This window comes from Sorghum bicolor, chromosome 6, assembly GCF_000003195.3.
Source record: "Sorghum bicolor cultivar BTx623 chromosome 6, Sorghum_bicolor_NCBIv3, whole genome shotgun sequence".
Lineage (NCBI taxonomy): Eukaryota > Viridiplantae > Streptophyta > Magnoliopsida > Poales > Poaceae > Sorghum > Sorghum bicolor.
Genome location: NC_012875.2, coordinates 53,451,134 through 53,475,618, shown reverse-complemented (window position 1 = coordinate 53,475,618; position 24,485 = coordinate 53,451,134). Strand labels below are relative to the sequence as shown.

General features: G+C 44.2%; 3 protein-coding genes across 3 annotated transcripts; 1 reads left to right on the top strand and 2 right to left on the bottom strand.

Annotated features, from left to right (window-relative positions):
• On the bottom strand, nt 6,801-9,711 carry LOC8056606 (putative F-box protein At4g22170). The gene is made up of 2 exons (XM_002446897.2): nt 9,575-9,711; nt 6,801-8,157 (listed from the first exon to the last, which is right to left on the bottom strand). Exons 1-2 carry the CDS (start codon nt 9,648-9,650, stop codon nt 6,956-6,958), a joined length of 1,278 nt encoding a protein of 425 aa, XP_002446942.2. The 5' UTR covers nt 9,651-9,711; the 3' UTR covers nt 6,801-6,955.
• LOC8057589 lies at nt 8,302-9,399 on the bottom strand. The gene has a single exon (XM_002446896.2). It carries the CDS (start codon nt 9,010-9,012, stop codon nt 8,521-8,523), a length of 492 nt encoding a protein of 163 aa, XP_002446941.1. The 5' UTR covers nt 9,013-9,399; the 3' UTR covers nt 8,302-8,520.
• LOC8057588 lies at nt 18,450-20,846 on the top strand. The gene is made up of 6 exons (XM_002448299.2): nt 18,450-19,347; nt 19,451-19,582; nt 19,658-19,729; nt 19,841-19,906; nt 20,357-20,395; nt 20,497-20,846. Exons 1-6 carry the CDS (start codon nt 18,559-18,561, stop codon nt 20,671-20,673), a joined length of 1,275 nt encoding a protein of 424 aa, XP_002448344.2. The 5' UTR covers nt 18,450-18,558; the 3' UTR covers nt 20,674-20,846.

Here is a 24,485-nt window from a genome sequence, read left to right as displayed (position 1 = left end):
AAGGGTTTCCCTTGTTGAGGTGGAACTAAAACTGGAGGATTTACTAGATACTTTTTGATTTCATCTAGAGCCAACTGCTGTTCTTCTCCCCAAACAAACTCCTGATCGGCTCTCAATTTTAGAAGAGGACTGAAAGCACGAATTCTCCCAGATAAATTCGATATAAATCTTCTGATAAAATTCACTTTGCCGATCAAAGATTGGAGCTCGGTTTTATTGGTAGGAGCCACTATTTTATTGATGGCATCAATAGATCTTCGACTAATTTCAATACCCCTCTGATGTACCATGAAACCAAGAAACTGCCCTGCCGATACACCAAATGCACACTTGTTGGGATTCATCTTCAATCCATGCTTCCTTGTGCACTCCAACACTCGTCGTAAATCGGCAAGATGCTTCGAGAAATCTCCAGACTTGACCACCACATCATCAATATAAATTTCTACGATCTTGCCGATGAACTCATGAAATATAAAATTCATAGCCCTTTGATAAGTAGCACCGGCATTCATTAACCCAAAAGTCATGACTATCCATTCAAATAGTCCAACATGACCAGGACACCTGAATGCGGTTTTTGGAATATCCTCTTCCGCCATGAATATTTGATTGTAACCCGCATTACCATCCATGAAGCTGATGACCCGATGGCCAGCCGTAGCATCAACCAGTAGATCGGCGACAGGCATTGGGTATCCATCCATCGGCGTAGCTTTATTGAGATTCCTGAAATCAATGCACACCCGAAGCTTCCCGTTCTTCTTGTAAACCGGGACGACATTGGAAATCCATTCAGCATATCGACACTGCCGAATAAACTTAGCTTCAATAAGTTTAGTGATTTCGGCCTTAATATCAGGTAGAATGTTAGGATTACATCGGCGGGCTGGTTGCTGATGTGGCCGAAATCCAGACTTAATGGGTAACCGATGTTCAACAATTGATCGGTCTAAACCAGGCATCTCTGTATAATCCCAAGCAAAGCAATCTTTATATTCCTTTAACAAACTAGTTAATTGCCGTTTACACTCAGGATCTAGTTTAGCACTAATAAAAGTAGGCCTAGGCTTATCACCACTACCTATATCTACCTCTACCAAATCATCGGCCGATGTGAATCCCTGGCCTAATTTTCCATCATCGGCGAATCTATCCATTAAAAACCGTCGTCAGAACCGACTGCTTGGATCGGTGGAATCTCATAATCGGCAACTTTGAGAAAATCTTTCTCCCAAACTTCTCCTGAAATGCACCTAGTCTTTTCATAAGTATCCGCTTCTGCCGATGCGATAACATAAGAAGAATCCCCTGGGACGATCTCAATCTTGTCACCTACCCACTGAACCAAGCACTGATGCATTGTAGATGGGACACAACAATTGGCATGAATCCAATCTCTCCCCAATAATAAATTGTAGGCACCTTTTCCGCTGATCACGAAAAAGGTTGTCGGCAAGGTTTTGCTGCCGATGGTCAACTCCGCACATATCGCCCCCTTGACCGGAGACACGTTTCCCTCAAAGTCTTTGAGCATCATATCGGTCTTGGTCAAATCTTGATCCCCTTTCCCAAGCTTCCGATATACTGCATACGGCATAATATTAATAGCAGCCCCACCATCAACTAGGATCTTAGTCATTGGCTGCCCATCAACCCTTCCTTTGAGGAACAAAGCTTTAAGATGCTGCCTCTCGTTATCGGCAGGTTTCTCAAAGATAGCCGTCATTGGATCCAGAGCCAACTGAGCTATCTGATCAGAAAATCCCAACTCATCGTCACTGGCTGGTGCAAGAAACTCCATCGGCAACATGAATACCATGTTGACGCCTGCCGATGGACCTTCCTTCTTAGTGTCTGCCGGCTGCCGACTTTCAGAACTCTCTCCTTTATTTAACTCCTCTTGCCTTTCTCGTTGCAACCTCCTTTTCTGTGTCTTGGTTAATCCTTGAGGGCACCATGGAGGAAGTGGCCTTTGCCTTACTGCCGGGCGTCGGTTCTCCCTTGACTCCATACGATGTGTGTTAGCATCTCTGCAAAATATGAACTCATCGGGAACCCGCGCATTAGCCATTTCCTCAAGCTCTTCCTGGTTCTTGGGAAAATACTGGACACGGTTACCGAGCCGATCGCGAACACTAAGCCTGCCCCCCAGCCGATCATGAACTGACGCCCTTCCTCTGATTGGCCCATTAAATCGCCGTTCATCATCATGATAACGCCTATCGTACCGATCATAACCGTTGCATTCAGGGCAGTCTCTGACAGTAGGAAGCTTGATATTTTCCTCCCAACAATGGATGAAGAATGGGCAATTCCAATGATCCCTGTGCCGATTCCACTCCTGTCGGCGTCTTTCTTCTTCCCGTTGATAATCTTCCTGCTGGCGCCGATATCGATCTTCCCGTTGTTGCCATCTCTCTCGAGGCCTTCTATGAGTTATGACAATACCAGACCGAGGAAGTCTTCCTGAGCTAGCTCCTTCCCGGACCAAGCCCTTACTTCTTGCATCGGCGGTAGTAACTTGATGCTGAGGATCTACCGATGCACTCTTCTCAGCTGTCTCCGATGTTAAGACCTTAGCCTTCCCCTTAGCGTCCAACATGTTTGTCGGGAAAGGATGTTGGTCTATCTTCATCGGCTTCTGGGCTTTAGAACTGTCAAACTTGATTCTCCCCGACTCTATAGCCGATTGCAGCTGTTGTCTGAATACTTTGCACTCGTTGGTGTCATGTGAAGTTGCATTATGCCACTTGCAATATCTCATCCTCTTCAACTCTTCTGCCGACGGGATCACATGGTTAGGTGACAGTTTCATTTGACCTTCCTGAAGTAGAAAGTCAAATATCCTATCGGCCTTGGCGGTGTCAAAGGCAAACTTCTCTGGTTCTTTCTGCCCAAAAGGACAAGACATCGGATTCTTGTTTTTTACCCACTCTGCCAAACCGATTACTGGTTCCTCGTCGGAATCTGAGCTTGTTGCTTCGTCAACAAATGACACTTTCTTATTCCATGCCCTCTTAGGCTCGAAAGGCTTGATGTCTTGATCAGATATCCTCTGCACCAAATGACTTAAACTCTCGAACTCTTGAGATGCATACTTATCCCTGATATGTGGCAACAAACCCTGGAAAGCCAAATCGGCTAGCTGCCGATCATCCAGAACCAGGCTATAGCATTTATTCTTGACCTCTCGTATCCTCTGCACAAATCCCTCAACCGACTCATCATTACGTTGCCTCAACTTAACCAAGTCGGTAATTTTCTTCTCATGAACCCCTGAGAAGAAGTATCTGTGGAATTGCTTCTCTAGATCGGCCCAAGTAATTACTGAGTTGGGAGGTAACGATATGAACCAAGTAAAGGCCGATCCAGACAGAGATGACGAAAATAGACGAACCCTTAATTCGTCCCTGTTGCCAGCCTCTCCACATTGAATAATGAACCTGTTGACATGCTCCATGGTTGACGTGTCGTCCTGTCCGGAAAATTTTGTAAAATCTGGTACCTTGTACCGATGTGGAAGCGGGATCATATCATACGCTGGAGGATACGGTGTCCGATAAGAATAAGTGTTGACTTTGGGTTTTATCCCAAATTGTTCCCTCATTACTTCAGCAATCTTATCGGCCCAATAAGCATCGGCATCTTGCCGATGAGGCGGCTGCGGATCCGGCACTTGGTGGCGAACCTCCACGTGTCTGTTTGAGACGTGACCTGTATGGAACATCGTATTGGTCACCTGTCCTCCAATCTGCGGACTACCAAACTGCTGTCCACCGATTGGCTGTCCTCCGAGTTGCTGTCCAAAATTTATTGGCTGGTTGGGAATTCCCTGACCTTGGAACCCGGGATAAACCTGCCCTTGCTGGAACCCCGTAGTCTGATAACCCTGCTGGGGCGACTGTGGAAAGGCTTGCTGTCCAAGCCATCCATTATTAGCGTTCATCGGCATAGGTGCTGCCGATGATTGGTAATTGGGTATCGTCGTTGAATTGACATACCCTGACTGGGCCATAGGCCTCTGTTGCATCAGCATTGACTCCGCCGATGCGTTGGGCATCTGGAACATTGAATCTTGAGGATTTCCAGTGTGAGGCCTTGCAGTAGTGGTTGTGGTATACCGAGGACTCTGGTTCACCGGCACATTGGAAGGTGCCGATGTCATAGGAGTTTTGCCCCTCATGTCAGTTATCTGTGATGTTCCTGGCGTCAACTCTGGAGGCATACCATAACCCCACCAGTTGGGAGGAAGAGTTAACCCCGACATTGCCGATGCCAACATATCTGTTGTCAGTTTATGCTGCCCGACTGAAATTTGTGGGTTGGTTGCCATCGGCATAGATAGTGCACCAGTAGTCCCCAATGTACTTGGAGGGACGGCAGACTGTACACTCGCACTCGTCAAGGCAGCCGATGGAGCCGTGACTTCTGGTGCCGTGGGCTGATGATGGGAAGGGCCCACATAATCCGGCGGGATTTGTCCTTCCTTGAAGGTTCTTGCCACGGCGTTGAAAACCGTATTAGACAGTACACCAGCTTGGTTGATCAGCGCTCGATTGATAGCATTGTCAACCATGTCTTGAAGCTTGCCAGGATTGGCGTCAAAAGTGACCTGCCGTGGTGCCGGCAGTGCATCTTTCTGGACCACTTCGCCGCTCCTGTTTATGCTGAATGACTTCAGGCATTGCTGCTTGAACTCTTCCATGGCTTGGGCAATAGCTTGCTTCTGCTCATCCTTGAGGTTGGCTTCCGTCACGGGGATGACGTTGTCTTGATCGAGGTCAGAGATCGACATGCTGATCTTGATCTTGAATCGGTCCCACCGGGCGTGCCAAAAGATGTGTTGATGCAAAACCTAGTCTGCAAACACAAAGGGCTAATACCCGATCCAAACGTTAAGGCGTGCCAGCCGATTTGACCTTACTATCGGCAAAGGTGGTAACTCGAATACTTTAGTCCTGACAACAGCGATGCGCCCGGATGTCACGGCTAAGAGGTACTCACGCGGAACTTGAGGATACGCCGAGCTTGAGTCGACGAATTCCTAAGAACTCGTAACAAAAAGAAAACGTATGACGAAGTCGTCGAAAAGTAAATGCTGGAATATGAGTAAAAACGTGTGTTTGATTGATTGATAGATGATGATCGATTACAAGGTCCTAGGGCTTATATTTATACCCTGCTCAAAGAGCTACGACCAGACACGATTAGAATTCGAATTCCAAATTACACGGAACCCGTATACAAAACGATGCGAATAACTAAGGAAATAATAAAACCATCCTCCGTGACAAACCGAAACTCCTCCACATGACAACTGGCAACTTCCGGACTCCTCCTTCGCGTCATCGGCAATCCCCTTGCCATAGTCATCGGCAGACCTTTTTACTTGGTCATCGGCACCATATTACTGTCTGAGGACTCAGTCACATTCAACCTTTCCCTCATCGGCAACCATCCTCATCAGCAACCCGCATCGTACTGCCACCCTATTCTGCCATCCCGGACACGTGCCCAAAAATGGTGTCAACAGTATGCTATTATTTCTGCTTGGTTAATGTACAGATGTACTGGTTAGTCTAACCAGTGGTGCACCCTCTTTCTGCACTCTGTTTTTCCTTCAAGGAAAACCATGCTCATGGAAAATGCACATAGATAAATTCTCTCTGTCAATATCTCCATGGTGCGCCTAGCTGACCAGTGACCACAACAAGCAGGAGAGGGACAGTGTGCTGTGAGTCCAAGACCGGTAGTGCGCAGGTGGGAGAAACCAGTTGGCGATTATGTAAAAGTGAACTGCGATGCAGCCTTTGACACAGAGACGTGGAATGGTGGATGGGACTGTGTTCTTCATGACTCAGATGGAGATGTTGTCGAGGCCCGCCGAGGCAGAAATTCGAGCACCTATGACTTCAGTGCTGTCACTCACCTCGCCGAGGAGCTCCGCAGCTTTCTTTCTCTGAATTTTATTTCCAGGGTTGTCTAATAGAAACTTCGGTCTTTTAATAGAGTTGCTTAGCGTCTCTAGGGAGCTCATGTGATCCGGCTGAGGGACCCAGTTTTGGACCCGGCACATATCTTGTATTTTCTTGATGATTCTGCGTCGTTTCAGTAATGGAAATGCTTTTCCCTTAAAAAACAGTAGTGACGTCACCAAATTGCATAATGATTACCTTGCGCTGATTATTACAGATTCCAGGTGATCTCAGCAGTAGGGTCAATCAATTCCTTACCATACACAGATGAGGTTCAGTTTTGATAGCCGATCTGATCAACATATCCAGACCACTTGAAAAGCTGAAATGAGTGGGAGCGGAGGAAGTTTGTCCATGGCGAGAGCATTCAACAAACCGCAAGATCTGTCATATCGATTGCTACCCTAGCGACAGCGACGAACTACCATAGGTCAAAAGATCGCTTTGCTAAGAAGTATGACTGTTTGTTGTGAGAGAAAATAATATTTCTTCGCTGAAAAAATACGGCTGATAAGTCAAGCGAACATGGCTGGGCGGGAGAGTGGCAGCCGCCGCCAAAAGGGAAGGTACTAATCAATGTTGATGGAAGCTTCAGAGTGGAGAAAAGCAGCGGTGGAGCAGGCGTGGTTATTAGAGATTCAAATACATCAAGATTGTCATCAAACTAGAACCATCACACCAGTCATGAAATATGTTTTTATGGTGCACTTATGGTATAATAAGTTGTGTTTTGAATGAAAGCTCTATGATTCCCTCAAAAAAAAAAAAGATGTGAATACTCTTTCATAAACTTGATCAAACTTGCAAACCTAAACGTAGGGATATTTTGAAAAGGATGTTGTATTACAAATGAGGAAAGCCTGATTATTACAGATCCTGGGTGATCCCAAGTTCCCAACCTCAGCATAGTAGGGCCAATCAATTCCTTACAATTACACATGGGTAGAAAATCAATTATTATTCCTTTGTGCTAATTATTACAGATTCGGGGTGATCCAGACCTCCGTAGGAAAAACGTGGATAAATCTCTTACTCTTACTATAACGAATGGGAAGAGCACGCTCAAACTTTTTGCATTCAAAGTTGTAAATCCTCACACCTCCCCAAGCGCAGCTTCGACGAATCCAATGGGATGTTTCCACCATCCAGGGAACAGAGAAATAGACACATTGAGCCTGAAGCCCAGGAAAATCCTTGGTGTGCAAACATGCCGAGTGATTCAATCCAAGGAGCAAAGCATGACCCATCAAATCCTTGTATGAAATTCTCTTGCATCCATTCAGTTCTACCTTGCGGATTTGGAATCTGATGCCATCCGGGGATCCATCCGACCGAATTGCACGAACCTGCAGGAGATCGCCCCATGGTGTAGGCACCAAATGCCTAGTAAGGATCAGTCCTACATGGCACCTTGCGGCAACCACCACCTCCCTTGTTGGTCCATTCAATCCGTCGATATCCCATTTCTCCACCAGTCCATCGAATGTAACTGTGTAGAACCTGCCATCATGGTATGCACAGTCTGCATATTTGTCTTTCTGGCTTACACCTAAAGATGAGGCAACTTGCCAATTTCTCTGTCCTGCCTTAACAAAAGAAAGCCAATCAGAATCACGATGGATGATCATCACGATGTAGTCACCACCTTTGGATGGACTGCAAGACAACACCGCTTTCTGGTAAAAAATTTTTCCTAGTTCATCTGAACCATAGACTCTTCCACCTGTTCCAAGATGGTAACCTTCCAAGCTCCCTCCGCTACGGTAGACTGCTTCCACGCATGAGAAATCCGTGATTGGTGGCAGAGGGATAATGCGCGTAGTGAAGGGGTTGTAAAGCACAAGATTGGAGAGTTCGTTTACCAAAATAAGCCATCCATGAGAAGCTCCACAGCACGCATTAAAGCAGCCACGTGGAAAACTAACACCATAGGCCTTGTCACCATCGAGAAGGTGGTACAAGTTGCAGGTCACAGGTGAGGGGCGCTCCCCCTGCGCCAGATGTGCCCAAGACAAGATCCATGGTGTGCAAGAACGAGGAACACTGGCGGTTATAGCGGCAGCCCTCCATGTTTTGCAAACTGATGCAAAGGCAAGCGATTGGGGAAGCTCGAGGCGTTGCAGGATGAGGAGGAGGACATCCATTGGGAGGTCGGACCAGCTGGGACTTGAACAGGTTCCTGCCATAGTAAATATACTGGGAACTTTAGTATTTGTTTATTTATATTTATAGAAGAACGATCAAACCCAGCTATAGTTCTGTTCGGACAAGGCTAATTATCTTTCCCAAAATCGAATCCAATTCGGACAAGCACCGTGCCAACTAAGAAACGAGAAAATGGTAATTCTGCCATTATGAAAACTGGCCTTCACAATTTTGTCATCCTACAAATGGGATTTACAAATTTGTCATTCTCAAATGATGCACATCCTCAAATATGCTCTGAGCAGAATTTTGATGTAATTTAAGAAATTATTTTGACACGTCTTATTTCTCTCCCGTTTTTGCCCCTCCTCCTTATCCATTCGTTCACGGGAGACGGTCACGCGCATTCGGGAGGGGACAACGCATGAGCCAAGCCGCCGGCGCCGCCCCGTCGATTTGCGCCACGCCATCGGCGCTGCCTCCTCCGTCCGCGCCAGGAGGGATCGAAGCCTACGAGGGTCTGGCAGAAGTCCTCCTCGAACGCGCGGCGCTCGGCGGCGCGCGTCTGGGCGGCGGCGAGCTTGGCGGCCCTGCGCTCCTGGTTGGCGATGCGGGCGGCCTCGGCCTTCCGCTGCCGCTCGGCCTCCATCAGCTGCACCTCGTAGGCGTACTGCCGCCGCAGCTGCACGTCGCGCGCGTACCCCTTGCGCAGCCGGTCCAGCCGCGCCCATGCCTCCCGGGGCTCCGCCACAAGCTCCCAGCTGCCCAGGTACCTGCTGGGCTTGGAGAACTCGTGCGGTTCCACCCATGCCAGGGTCCGCGCGGAGGCGTGGAAGCCCCAGAGGAGCGGGCACAGGAGGTGGTGCGACCGGGAGGAGGAGAGCGCCATCGCCGCCGCAGAACTTGTGGCTTACGCGGACGGAGGAGGTAGCGCCGGTGGCCTGGCGCAGATCGACAGGGCGGCGCCGGCGGCTTAGCTAGGTCTCGTCCGCGGCGGGGGAGTTTGTCCTCTCCCGAATTCGCGTGAACGAATAGATAAACGGGGAGTGAAATAAGACATGGCAAAAAAAAAAAAATTACATCAAAATTCTGTTCAGAGCATATTTGAGGGTTTGCATCCTTTCAGAATGGCAAATTTGCAAATCACATTTGCGGGATGACAAAATTGCGAAGCTCAGAATTAGAATCGTTCTCTGAGGCTTTGTTTAGTTCATCCAAAAACCAAAATCTTTCCAAGATTTCTCGTCGCATCGAATCTTGCGGCACATGCATGGAACATTAAATATAGACGTAAATAAAAACTAATGTCACAGTTTATCTGTAAATCGCGAGATGTATCTTTTAAGCCTAGTTACTCTATAATTGAATAATGTTATCAAATAAAAACAAAACCGAAAAATTTTCGAAACTAAACAAGGCCTGATTTGATTGCACGGTTCAGGCTGACTTACCCAAGGCAACCTTGGAGAACTCATCACTGAGGCAGGAGCCAGATCGAGGAGGCGAAGCTGGAGGTGTTTCCCCCATACTGCTCAGTGCTAGAAATCAAGGGGTAAAGACGGAGGAAGGGAGAAATCAGACCTCAGAAACCTTATACGTCGGTGGATGGAGACAGTGGAGAGGGTCTTTGGTCCTGTTGGCGGAGGACTCTGGCGGCGCCCGCTCGACGCGTCGCCGGCCGGTTACTCGCAGCGACCACGTGCTCGCCCTGCCCTCGCTGGCCTTCCCCGCGCGCGCCGGAGGCCGCGTGCTTGCCCAGGTCGCGCCTTCTGGTTGGTTGCTGATTGGGCTGTGAAGAGATAACGGAGAGGGAATTGTGGGCCCTGACGGTCAGCTATTGATTATTATTAGGCCCATTGGTGATTTCAGGGGTCGAGGATTGTCCCATGTGTATGTTCGGTAATCCTTAAAATTAAAAAAAAATGTTTGTTTGGTCGAGAGCTCTTTACTGAGTTATTAAGTGTAACAGGCCAGAACAGTAAATGCTTCAATTTGAAAGATCACATTATCAGATCCAAAGGACGGGTATAGGATGAAAACAACAATCTGGCTCAGCAATACATCATGGAAGCATTACATGACCGTGGAATTGGTGGCCATTCAGGGATAGCTGCTACATAGAGCAGAATTAAGTCCTTATTTGCCTAACCAAATCTCAAATAGATTGTCCAAGCATTTATTCAACAGTGCAACACTTGTCAACAGACAAAAGTTGAACACAACAAATTACCTGAACTCTTACAACCACTACCAATGCTAGAACAAGCATGAGAAGTGGTTAGCATAGACTTTGTAGAAGACTTACCAACTTGAGATAGATACAATGCTATCTTGGTCATAGACATTGGCGGAACCAGGTGGCTAGCAGGGGCCCTACCCCCCCCCCCCCCCTCCGAAACACAATGATTTACTTCAAGTATCTATATAAATATTGATATTTATAACACAAAAAATATTAATTTCATCTATTTTTTTTGTTAAAATATGATGATTTTGGTAAAAAATAGTGTAATATTTTTTAAAAAGTTCTTCAAATATATAATTATGTATATTTTATCACACTAAAAAATACAATCATATTTGTTCGCTCCCCTTAATCAAAATCGTTGGTTCTGCCACTAGTCATAGACACATTTTCCAAGTATAGACATTTTGTTCCATTACATCATCCCTATACTGCCCTACAAATTGCCAAGCTGTACATGGACAACGTTTACAAATTACATGGATTGCCCAAGAGACCATAATTTCTGACACGGATCCAGTTTCTCAAGTAAGTTGTGGCAGGAGCTCTTTAGACTGAGAGACACAAAGCCTCTGGTGAGTTTGGCCTATCGCCCACATACATATGGGCAAATTAAGCATCTAAATCAATGTTTGGAGGGATTCGTGAGATGTATGGTACACTTTTGTCTTCGCCAATGGAGTAAATGGATCTCAGTTACAGAGTTTTGGACTTTGGTAAATACAACACCAACACATCATTCAGCACTGGGCATATCCCCATTTGAAGTTCTCTTTGGGCAATCACCAAGGCATTTGGGTATTGATAATCTGCAACTATGTTCTGTGCGTGATCTGGAACAGTGGATGAAGGAACAGGAACTGTTGACGAGGCTCATTCAACAACATCTTCAGAGAGCTCAGCAGCGTATGAAGGCACAAGCTGATAAAAATTGTTCTGTAAGACCATTTGAATCTGGTGACATGATCTACATGAAATAGCAGCCATATATATTGCACTCATCAATTGCTGACAGATCAAACTAGAAACTTTCTTTTCAGATACTATGGACCATTTCAGGTTTTGCACAGAATTGGAGAATTGGCTTACAAGCTGGACCTACCTCCTAATAGTCGTGTACATCCAGTAATACATGTTTCCCAACTAAATAAGCATATACCAAAGGAAGTCACGGTTACTATTGGTCAGAAAAGCTATTGAAGCTGGAGAAGATACTCAAGACTAAGCTGATTCAGAGAGGTGCGTCTACAGTCAAGAAGGCTCTGGTTCAATGGACATCTCTACCTGATCATATGGTGATAGGGAAGATGGAGTGGAAGGTTTTCGCAAGACTAGCGGCAAAATACCAACTTGAGGATAGGTTGGTACTTAAGGAGGAGGGAATGTTGTGGAAGACCCTGACTAGGCCCGTTTGGCCAATAGGAGAGGCACTGTGCCCGTTTGGCACGGTCACAACGTGGTGAGGTCTGGCCTATAAGCTAGTGTAATCTACTCTTCTGAAATCATCAAACAACAGAACTATAATTGAATAGCAATAGATAGTAATAGCATAGCTGTATCAAAGTTCCTCCCACAAATTACTCTGTTGTTCTAAATAATATAGATAAATTCCTCCCCAAATTTCCCTAATCGATCAGTGTTCATACACGTTATCTTTGAGACCTAAAGTTAGCGGACATTGTTCTGGTTAGATATTCTAGCTGTCGTGCTCTGCAATAGCGAGTCCTGAAAGAGCTCCTCCCAAGACGTGGAGCAGAACACCCGATCAAGCCGCACAAAGAGTTGGGGTTGAGCGCTCACTAGAATAGGTGAAGCGACGACCAAGCAACTCAATCTCTAGGAGCTCAAGGTCATCTAAAAGCCAACAGAATCTACTCATCATCGCCCTATCGACATTGGATTGATTTTTGTCAGTGGAAGTGCGGAATGGTAGATCAAGTTGAAGTCAGCCTGATGACCCACGGTCCTGGATTGGATAAGTGAATACTATTCTGATTGATTCCATCATCATACTTTCAGCTATTTTCATCCACCATGGTTGTGACTTTAGCACTAGTCTTGACTCCTTTAACCTGATAGGGATGATGGTTATTCCACTGAATGCAAAGTTTCTAAAAGGGCAAACTAGCTTTTACTCTACTTTCATGCTCAGCATAAGTGATAGGTATTGGTGAATTGTCCTATCTTGACTTGTCTTGTTTCTTTTACAAAATTATTACATATTGTTCATGTATGATTGTATTCCATAGTTGTTTTCAGGTTAAAGCTTAAAGGCATGAAAGCTATTAGGAGGACTGCGTTGTTGATGTGGATACTGAAATCTCCAGGTATCTTTATATAATTGGCTATTAACTACCATGTGCCAGTGTGTCTGTAGCACAATTAGCAATTTCTGCACACATCATATATTGCTCTTCTAAGCAGCTAGCAAAGATAACCGGTCAATATAAGCCTTGTTTAGTTCACCCCAAAAACCAAATTTTTTTCAAGATTTCCCGTCACATCGAATCTTATGGCACATGCATGGAGCATTAAATATAGATGAAAACAAAAACTAATTACACAGTTTGCCTTTAAATCGCGAGACGAATCTTTTAAGCCTAGTTACTATATGATTGGACAATGTTTGTCAAATAAAAATGAAAGTGTTATCATGTCAAAATCCAAAAACCTTTTGGATCTAAACAAGGCCATAGTTGGAAACTTGCAATCATTGAGATGAAGATTCTAAATAGACAGATATATAAAATTAATCCCCCTTATGTTCTGGGTATTTTCTGTTAGCATTGGTGATGGAACCAGTTTCTCCAGTAATTTGTGTAGAATATAAATGGAATGTCTATCTGCTTTTTAGAAACATCGAAAAGTTGTGAGTATGCACCCTATATTTTACAAACAACTCCTTACAACTTACCAGAATTTCTAAATAGATTTATTGTGATTGTAGTGTAAGATATTGTCATTTTAGCATCTTTCCCATTAGCGCAAATGCTGTTGACTGAACCACTGTGAGCATTTAACCTGCACACCACAACTGAAAATTCAATCGAGACTCAGCTTTCCCTTGATCCATGGTAAAATGAGCACACAAGGATAAGGTAAAATTCTTCTAGAGTCAATCCCTACCCACATGAGGTGTCACTTGTCACTAATAAGAGGCCTTTGCATTCGTCATAATCTTTCAAGATGATGAGCTTGTTCCTAGTGGTTGACACGTACGGAAGGTATCAACATAGAGTAAACAACAAAGGCGCATTTGGAATGCTGGTCACTTAATTGTTGTGAGGGCTCTTAACACTTCACCTCTATTCTCCCCAATTAGAATAAATGGTACGCGTGCTCAGTGCTGGATATCCATGCTCTGTCTCTTGTCTCCTTTTTAAAGTTTGAGGACCCCTATGTCCATCTCTTGAAAGTGATGATTGGTAGTTGTGATAGCCTCTAGTAATTGGTTTTGGTTCTTGGACCATATTACCACCACATTGCCTCTAAGTTAGGATGGATTTTGTTGGCGTACTGAAAACTCTGGTTCCAGATTTGAGTTTAGTGCCACACCTTTTCTAGGCACTGGATACAGATGGGCATCATGGCAACCGTTTGCTGTCTTCCAAGATGGCCTTTCGTCTAATTAGCTATTAAGCAAATGCATTATGAAAAGAGCATGTTGTCCCTTTCCCAACGTTCCCTTTTGATGAATATTCAAAACCAATTACAGGTACCGGCCTCTGGCGGCTAATGGTGATAGTTTATAGAAGGTCCATCCCGTCCAACCTCTTAATTTAATTGGGGCACCAATATTTGTGGTTCTATATGGTACTTGGTGAAATGCTTTTTGTAAAGAATTACGGTGGAAAAACATGTGTTACATTAGCTACACTAGGCGCAGGGGAGCCAGTGTTGCAAGTTCATTGCCTTGTTAGGTTCATTGCTTTCTGATTGCTGAGAATTAGAAACAAGATACTCTATCATTGAATTTCTGTCAGAGGTTCTCACCTTTGCAATTGTACTTATTAGATATATTAGCTATTTAGCTACAAACAATTTTGTGTTTTTCAGCTATAGATAGAATTCCTGCTGGTCCGATGGATTTTCAAAGATTGGGAAGTTAGAAATTCAGAATAAAGGCTACAGTGCAATGGTGATATGAAGTTAAAGGCTTGCTGCCCATTATGCAGTCTTCGAACTCTATCATGACTTAATAATAACAAGTAGTCTTGCTGCCCATTATTTTGAACTGGGTTTACACTTTAAAACCTTAAACTAGGAATTGTAGCGAAATTGCTTGGTGAAAGCTATTTTGTGTTGCCATTTTGCGTTGCCAATGCTGCATGTGCATTTCTTTTTGTCGTGAGGTCATGCATATTACTACTCTCTCTGTTCAATTTTATTTGCACTTATAGAATTTGGTGCGAGAACCAATCTCTCGATAAATAATGAAAATACCCCTACATAAATGGTGTCTGTGGCTCTGTGGGGTGCGCGATGGCTAGTCCTCAGTCAAGAACAAGTGGACAAGAGCAATCCAGAGCTCTATTGGGTTTTCCTTTTTTTTATATCCCATCGTGCGCTCGTCCACGAGAAGAACAAATAAAATAATATAAATTTGGCGTTGGTACAGCTGCACGCGTGCGTTAGGTTGAGGCTGCAGGCCACCCAAAATCTAAAAATTCTTCAAAATTTCTCATTACATTAAATTTTTTTGGCACATACGTAAAACATTAAATATAGATAAAAGATAATTAATTACACAATTTATCTATAATTTGCAAAATAAATTTTATAAGACTAATTACCAAATAAAAACGAAAATGCTACCGTGTCTGAATCTAAAATTTTTTGATCTAAACAATGCCTAATATAGGAAAACTTTTGAACTCCATACGTCCCATTAATCTTGGACGGAGGGAGTACAACATTATGGCCTTGTTTAGTTCACCTCAAAAATAAAAAACTTTTCAAAATTCCCGGTCACATCGAATCTTACGGCATGCATGAAGCATTAAATATAGATAAAAACAAAAACTAATTGTACAGTTTGTCTGTAAATCGCGAGACGAATATTCTAAGTCTAGTTACTCCATGATTGGAAAATAGATACCGTAACACTTTTATTTGTATTTGACAAATATTGTCCAATTACGAATTAACTAGGCTCAAAAGATTTGTCTCGTATATTATAGTCCTCAGTCAAGAACCTTTTAATGCTCCATGCATGTGCCGCAAGATTCGATGTGATAGAAAATTTGAAAATTTTTGCAAAATTTGTTGAAAACTAAACAAGGCCTTACATTGTTCCTTTTTCTTCGTAGTACAGTACGGAGTAATTTGCATATTCTGGTTTCGGTTGCAGAGCTCCAAGTTAAAAGGTTCTCCAATTGCAACGGGGTGTCCAGACTCCACACGCTCCTTTCGTTGCATCCACTGATCCACATCCTACGGTGCTAGAGGCTAGAAGCACTTGATTGCAGCCTTGAAACCTCCCTAGCGCACCAAAGCGACGTCACGGCCACAATGCATGGTAAGGTCTTTCCGTCTTTTGTACCTGTGCAGGCTGCAGACCGCAGTCTTTTTTCACAGTACAAGTGTATGACCCAACAACAGATGCATATGTGCAGCCCCACAGACCAATATATGATACCACAACTTTGCACCGACCCACTGAAGGTGCACTGTTCAGGCTTGTCCAAGAATATCCTACCCTAGTTTAGATGCCAGTGTCATCATTTCACAATGAGAATTATGCTACTGTTTAATCTTCAATGCTACGGGTGTCCAGATTGCTAAGCTAATCTTAAACTGACACGGCACATATATGACTTGAAATTGCGTGGCCGGCCCCTCCACTTGTGAAGGTAATGTGCTATAGTAACGTTTTCCCTTCTGAAAGACATATCGTTCTAGACCTGGTACATGTATGGGTACTTTTCTTTTACAAAAAGAAAGGCTCTCGTCAGCTACTTTACTACTAATAGCAAGTTGTAGCCTTATCATTTTGTTGTATCGTTGTTTGATCATTGTAACGCTACAAGCAATGATGTTCTGCAAAATCTGTCGAGTGTCCACAAGCTGAGATGTTGTGACATGTTTCTCGATCGATCTAGCTTCCTGGCAAAATATACTTTAATTTGTATGTGCGGTTGGCGAGACCGCGAGAGCACGCGCGTGCTTGCATTAGAAACATATGCGCGTGGGCGATGGACAAGGGACAGCCCGAGAGATCCCAGTCCCACCGGTTGCATTGTTCAGGTACCTTTCACATGCATGGACCATTAGCTTATTTTCTTGAGAAATGGACCTTTAGCTTATTAGTATTCATCACCGTAATCATTTGCTCAGCCATTTTTCCATCTAAACATTCCTTGGCATTGGCTTCTTCCGACAAGTCGATCGTTCGTTCACCTTGTCTCCAAAGACTTGGGGGCAGTGGCGGACCCAGGATTCGCTCAAGACTAGGACCAAATTCTCCTAGCGAAAGGTTGAAAACTACACCGTAATTTTTATATATGTGTGGTCCTGCAACCTGCGCATACATGAATCGCAGGTCTTGTTTAGTTCCTCTTAAAACTAAAAACTTTTTAAGATTCTTCGTCACATCAAATCTTGCGGCACATGCATACAACATTAAATATAGATAAAAAAATAACTAATTACAAGTTTGCCTGTAATTTGTGAGACGAATCTTTTGAGCCTAGTTAGTCCATAATTAGACAATAATTGCCACATACAAACGAAAGTGCTACAGTAACCTAAAAGTTTTCGCAAGGGAACTAAACACGGCCCCTATATTCCACGCTCATCTCCTTATTTGACGATGACCCGTACACCATTAGATGAGGCAGTATTTTATGCCCACGGCGCAGGGATGAGTTCATCAGCTGATAGGCGCTGGCGGACACCTGCTCGTAGGACTACAACACAATGAGGCACTAGCAAGCGACGGCACCCACTACGAGCGGCGACGTGAGTGCGCGAGCATCAGAGCGAGAGGGTTAAGACGCAAGACTAGGACGAGACAACGAGAGAGGCGTCGGTGTTTCTTATCTACCTGGTCTGGTTGAAAGTTGTTAGGATGAATTCTGATAATTATTAAAGTGTATGTAGATTATATGGTTCATGACTAGGGCCTTGGCCCTAGTGGCCTTAGGCCTAGGTCCGCCAATGCTTGGGGGGTTACTTTTCACGAGGCAGCATCGTATATTTTGCATGAGTGAAGCATGCTCTGAGTGGATGCAATGACCTAATATAGTTAAGGCAGTTTTTTGAGACCTAGTTACAAATTAATGCAGACGCTTACATGCACGAGGGCATACTTACCCATATGAACGCACACATGCACGCTCTAATCCTATAAGCACCTCCGAAGAATTGAGCTGGATCGGTAAATCTTGATACTGACGAAGTCATCACAGACGTTTCGTCGTCGCCAGGCACATCGCATACTACTGAAAGAATAACGACGTTAAATCTTAAAATAAATCCAGAAAAATATAAACACCCTTATTAAGTTAAGGATGTAAGCCCGAGTGAAGAGGTTCTGATATAAAAAACCCAACTAGCTGAGCTCTGCTGAGTTCGCATAGTTAAGAGACCTTGCTTTGTCTCGACATGAATGTCGAGAAGGCCGGACATTGTGATTTTGTGTTGCTAGAAATTGAAACAACTTGCTATAGGCCTTGTTTCGATGCACCTAAAATCTTAAAACTTTACAAGATTTCCCATCATATCGAATCTTTAGATGTATGTATGAAACATTAAATATAAATAAAAAATAACTAATTACACACGAGACGAATCTTTTAAACCTAGTTAGTTCATGGTTGGACAATGTTTGTCAAATACAAACGAAAATACTATAATGTCAAACTTCAAATTTTTTTTTACATCTAAACAAGCCCATAGTTTCTGCTCAACTGATAGCTGACTTGAGGCTCAACGAAGTATTGTCGAAATGGTCACGTCATGCCGACGACAGCATATCATCCTCGAAAGCCCCACCTCGGGAGGACAAAGGAAAAGCTCCCTCCGGCGCGCACCTACAAAAATGGCCCCATCCGTCAACCTGGTCCACTCCGTCCGTAGTGTCGTCTGCTACTCTGCTCTGCTCCACGCGCGCCGCACGGGCAGCTTCTGCCGGACACTGCAGCGTAGGCGTAGCAGGCACAGCTAGCTCCCCGGTAGTACGTATATTTCATGGCCCAAGAAGCACACGAAGCTCCAGTCGGTCGCAGTCGCAGCAGCTCCTCCACTTCACCAGCCACCGGCATGCGGGAGTCTCCTCGGCAGATGCAAGCGCACACGCCCTGCTTCCCTTCCTGGATCCCCTCCTACGCCGGCACGTTCGCCGCCGGGGCCGGCCTGGCGGCCGCCCCGAGCCTGCCGAGCGAGCACGTCGACAGAGGGAACTTCCTGTCTCTGCTCGGAGCGAAGAACGTGACGCCGGAGATGTTCGAGGACGTTCCCGCGGCGGCATGCGACTACCTCGAACTCGGAGGGGTGGGCGCCGCCGCCAGCAACATGGCCGGTCCAGCTGCCGCCGCCGCCGCCGCCGCCTTTGGCCTCGGCAGCGTCGACCCGTACTCTACCAGTAGTGCTCCTCCAGTCAAGCATGAGACGGCGGCAAGCTCGCCATCGCCGCTCGTGTACTCGGGGGACAGTGATGTGGTGCACGGGAGCAGCATGGGCTGCTGCATGCCATGCTACGACCACGAGGGGAAACCAGCTGATGACAGCCAGCGGCAGCGGCAGGGTTTTGGAGCTCCCACGGCTGCATTTCTGCAGCAAACGGTCCCAAGCCGAGTGGAGCTTCAGAGTGTCGTTCTCGGTTATTCAGGCATGCTGTCTGAAAGGCTGGAGCCTTCTTCCTTTGGCGTGGGGAGCTTGCCGGATGACGGTTCTTTCAGTGACTACAACACCAACAGGTCAAGTGCAGACTTCATGTCCAGCAACAGCAACAGACAGGAGCAAGATATTAGGCAGGCGGTAAGCTTTGACTTTCTTGCAGGGCTCGTACAACCACCGTATATATTATTACCATGCACAAAAGTGAAATCTGTCGAATTCCGCGCTTACTTGATTCTTGCAGGGGATGGGCAGTAGCAGCAGTGGAAGTGGAGCTGCGACAAGTGCAGCCACGAGGAGGAAATCACAGGAAGGGATTGGAGGAAACACGAAGAAATCTAAGCAGGAGGTTTCCCACAAGGCGTCGCCTACTAAGGTACGTAATCGTGAGAAAATCGGTGATGAACTAGCGAAGCATTCTGATGATTTTGTTTATTTCAAACTTACTTAGGCTCAAGCGCCCAAAGTGAAGCTGGGAGAGAAGATCACAGCGTTGCAGCAAATCGTGTCACCTTTTGGGAAGGTACAAGATTGTTGCCGCAACTTTTGCTTGAAAATGAAATCTAGTTTATGTCTGTTGCTAGCTTCTCTTTTGGTTGATGATAACTCGCATAGAACATTTCATTTTTGCCAGACTGATACATCATCGGTGCTGTTTGAAACGATCGAGTACATCAAATTTCTTCATGAGCAGATACGGGTAAATTAACTCCATGTCTAATATGTTTGCCTTACTACATAACTTTCTACTAGTTGAAGGACACACTAAGATCCTTAATTATCAAGTGGAGTATATATAAACTTCACCTGAGAAATGTGAATAGGCCGTGTGGTTAAGAAATATATCATCCAAGATAATATATGCACTGAACCAGCACCCATTTGCCCTTGTTTCAGTGAGCATACCACATTGACCTTTTTATCAGTGGACTTCCAAGTCATGCCCAAGTCCTGTCCTGTGTAACAATCATGCTGTCTTTTTCCAGAGTCCGGACACCGATAGACTTAGAGGGAAAAGGGTCAATTACACTGTCACAGCCATTATACCACCTTTTTCTTTTCTGAAGTCTATTAGTGCTGACAAGTACTCCAGATTGCTGTTTTTTTAAGCTAACTAACTACCATGCTGATCCACTCTTCCACTTTGCAGCTGTTTAGTGAACCGTATATGACGAAAAGCACGTACAAGGTACCACTAAATAAAAGCAAAATATATATAATATTTTTCAATAAAAACAATTCACAAGAATGCGTGCGTGGTCACCGCTCGTTGCCGGTATTTTATTTCAGGGTCACATTCGACGCAGAGGCGAAGAGAAAGAGGAGGAAACCGGGACGGGGCATCATGACTTGAGGGGCAGAGGGCTCTGCCTGGTCCCGGTTTCGCTGACCTCGCAAGCATACCACGATGACACCACCCTGCCGGACTGCTGGGCGCCCGCGTACAGGAGCTGCCTGTACCCATGAGCTCGACGATTGCATGGTTTCAGCTAATTGCTTGCTTCTCCTTGTTTTATTGTCATGTCTTCTACTTAAAAAAAAAGAATTTCCAGTGTACCCGGAATAATATTATAGGGTAACTAGGCACACAGGCCTTGGCTTTAGGAAAAGCCAGTATTCGCTGATTTGTTATAAAAAAACATTGATAAATAGTTGGTAGATTTGGTAGATAAGTTCAGGTGAGCAGGCTCACAACCCATAATTCCAAATGTTCTCAGAACCACAGTGGCAAAGTAAAACTTTTCCCACTCAAACGGACATGATGTAATTTGACACCAGGGATATTCCATAGGATGTCGGAAGGGATATTCGGATGTTAATTAAAAAAACTAATTACATAACTCATATAGAAACCACGAGACTAATTTATTAAGCCTAATTAATTCATCATTAGCACACATGTGTTAATATAGCAATTATGACTAATCATATACTAATTAAGCTTAAAAGACTCGTCTCGTAGTTCTATGTGAATTGTGTAATTAGTTTTTTTATCTATATTTAATGTTCCATGATGTGTCTAAACATTCGATTGGATAGGGTGAAAAGTTTTTAGGTGAGAACTAAACATGGTCTGAATTTGCTAGTCGGCGGGAGGACCAATCAAACAAGGTCTCTTGGGACGTGGAAAGTCCTCATGATTTCTATTTTTTCTCTTAGGAAATTAACTACCCTCCAAAGAAGGCCTCCATATATTTTTAAATAGGGGATCCTCCTCCCTATCCCTAAAAAAGGATCCTTAAGGCCAAGTGACTCGTGCTAAGGAAGGGGACACTTTGGGAGATAGAGGCCATGCTGGTGTGGAGTTGTGCTAATAGGAAGAGATGTGCCAGGGAGAGGGCCACGTTGAGCGGGAGGAAGCCGAGTTGAAGAGGAGGGTGCACGGGTTAGAGGAGGGCACACGAGGAGGAGGTGTTGGGGGCAAGCACACTGGAGAGGAGCCACTAGGGAGAAGGGACTAGCGGCAGTGGTAGATTTGGTGACAGTGATGGCAGAGCAATGATCAACACTGAAAAAGTAGGAGGCTTCTCAAGGTCGTATAAATCAGGTCTTGAGAAAAATATTTGAGAGCCTCCTACTAGGTGTCTTATTGGAGTGTGCCTTTTTATTACCAACCATCAAAATAGTATGATAGAGGCCTAAATAGGGGGTCTATTGGAGTTGGTCTTCATTTACCAGCCATTAAGCCTGTTGCTTGTACGAGCAGAGAAGCTCAACTCAAGCATATCCACTAAGTGAATATGTTTGTGGGTGAGTGGGGGTTGTGGGTTTCTATTTTTACATCCCTCCACCTCACTCGTACAAGTGATCAAATACTCTTATTTGGTACATAATGACCCTTATGCTAACATTTGAACAAACCTCTGTCCCTATTACATGTTAATAGTGAAATATGACACTTCTTTTATTTCAAATATTGTATTTGGGTTCAATGGCAGATCACGTGTATTACAGGCGATCTATGAAATAGCAGCATGCACATAGAAAGGATAGTAACAACTAGTTTTAGTGGTGGGAGCTAGATATACTCCACTCCTGTTCATATATAGGGAGGCTCTCTTGGCACCTTAAATAGCTTCTTCCACATATTAGAGCCATCCTCCACCTCTCCCTCCATGCATTTCTTGGGATTGTATTTTAGTGAGAATTAGCGTTTTTAGTGCATTGCATCAAGTGGTCGGTCTTTGTGGTACTAGAGAGACTTCAAGCAAGCATCATTCACTTGTTACTCTTAAAGGTTGCCACATTTACAATGACTTGGGGCTTTTGGTTTCGTGAAGCACTTTAAAAGGAGATTGTGAAGGCCCTCCGAAAGTGATTGTGAGAGTTTCTTGTGTTCACCTCATTGCTGCCTCCTTTTTCCAAACTTCCATTGGTTAGAGTTGTGTAAGAGTAGGAGCCCATGGACCATGTTGTATATACAGTAGATTCCAAATCCTAGGTTGGGCTAAATTCTTGCTAGCATCAGGCTCGCTTCTCCCAAAAAGAAATGTCTAGTGGGATGTTGTTTGCACACTAAATCCATACCACTGTAATTAGAGTACAATTTTATCTATTTGCTCATTTCTGAAATTCTGGCGGCCTTTGTGACGTTTTCTATGGGATTTGTGCACAAATTAGACATCTTATGAAAATCGCACCACCTACTTCGTAATTCCGGATACCCACTCGACAATAGTGCAATAGTCAAAGCAGCTGTTTCCTGTAGTGGCACACATATTTGCTGTACCAGTTTATGCTTTTCAGAAGTGGAATCCGTCAAATAAGATCCTAGATTTAATACTAGTTATATATTTTAAGTATAACATATATAACAGAAAAAAAACTACCAGCATCTATGTTTCTCCAAATAGATTTGCTATAAGGATATACTTTGCATAATATACAAAATGTTTGTATGTTTTATATAGAAGTTAAAACTGTTTAACATCTGGGGAAGCTGCTATGCGATGTGATAATTATAAAACGTAAGAAATAGTCAAATCCCACGTGGCGATATGCTGCGGTAGCTTTCACATCATTCGGCTCCAATAATGCAGACCCGCATTCCCGTCTTCTAAAACATGGCAGTGTGATAATCGAGCTTTATTCAGATGTAGATCGCGGCCGGTCTTCCTATATGTTTGCATAGATACGTGCCTTTTTTTCTCCCAAAACAAAGTCACGTGGCATTTGGTAATTGCGTGAGAATAACAATGGGACGTGAAATACAGAACATGTCCTTGGAAAAATCAAAATTAATTATAGCTTTTTTTTTCTAAGACCGAGTCAAAATTAATGACGGAGTACAAGGCCTTGTTTTTAGTTCCTTAAATTTTTTTGCAAAAGTTTTCAGGATTATTCGTAACATCGAATCTTATGTTAAATACATGGAGCACTAAATATAATTAAAAAAAACTAATTACACAGTTTATCTGTAATTTGCAAGATGAATCTTTTGATTCTAGTTAATCAATGATTATATAGTATTTATCAAATATAAACAAAAATGCTACCGCGTTTATTTTAAAAAAAATGAAACTAAACAAGGCCTAAGTCAGAGTGAAGGATGTCAGTATCTTCGCGTGAAACCACCACAAGTGTCGAGCCTTGTTTAGTTCCACCAAAAACCAAAATTTTTTCAATGACATTGAATTTTATGGTACATGCATGAAGCATTAAATATAGATAAAAATAAAACTAATTACACAGTTTGTCTGTAAATCACAAAACAAATCTTTTAAGCCTAGTTACTCCATAATTAATTAGACAATATTTATCAAATAAAAACGGAAATCCAAAAAAATCTTCACAACAGGTTAACCGCATCTAGCAAGTGCATGCATCGGCAGCCCTGGCTACATCGATCAACGTCACCGAAAAATCCTTTTTTTCCCACATTAAGAAAAGAAGACGAGAGGAAACAACAACGTCACTTTCTCTGTCAGGTTCTCTCGTAGTATACTCGTAGCAGTTGGCACGGACGCATGATGAAACACGCGTTAGTTCTATTAGCAGAAGGGAAAGACAAGTTTGATCCGCCCGGATCCAGTGCTCCTTCGCTCTCAATCTCGCGGCCGTATCGTGCTCGTCACGGACGGCATCTGACAGATTTGGCCGAGAAACATTTTCGTGAAGATTTGCTCACTGGCGTCTTGGTTGCCTAGTGCCTACCCGCGCGCCGGCTTTGCAATCTGCACTGCCGCGAACAAGTTGAAGAAGTTTGGCCAGAACCCAGTAGCGTGGCTGCGTGGGGTTAAAATTTAACAATTCGATGCCGGCGAGCATTCCATTCAGCG

Excerpts from the sequence above, each read along its gene's own strand:
- LOC8057589 (XM_002446896.2), bottom strand. The coding sequence starts at position 9,012 with ATGGCGCTCTCCTCCTCCCGGTCGCACCACCTCCTGTGCCCGCTCCTC.
- LOC8057588 (XM_002448299.2), top strand. The coding sequence starts at position 18,559 with ATGGCCCAAGAAGCACACGAAGCTCCAGTCGGTCGCAGTCGCAGCAGC. Across the intron at positions 19,730-19,840 it reads TCGTGTCACCTTTTGGGAAG|ACTGATACATCATCGGTGCT; the intron begins GTACAAGATTGT and ends CATTTTTGCCAG. Across the intron at positions 20,396-20,496 it reads TGACGAAAAGCACGTACAAG|GGTCACATTCGACGCAGAGG; the intron begins GTACCACTAAAT and ends ATTTTATTTCAG.
- LOC8056606 (XM_002446897.2), bottom strand. The coding sequence starts at position 9,650 with ATGGGGGAAACACCTCCAGCTTCGCCTCCTCGATCTGGCTCCTGCCTC. Across the intron at positions 8,158-9,574 it reads GTTCTCCAAGGTTGCCTTGG|GAACCTGTTCAAGTCCCAGC; the intron begins GTAAGTCAGCCT and ends TTACTATGGCAG.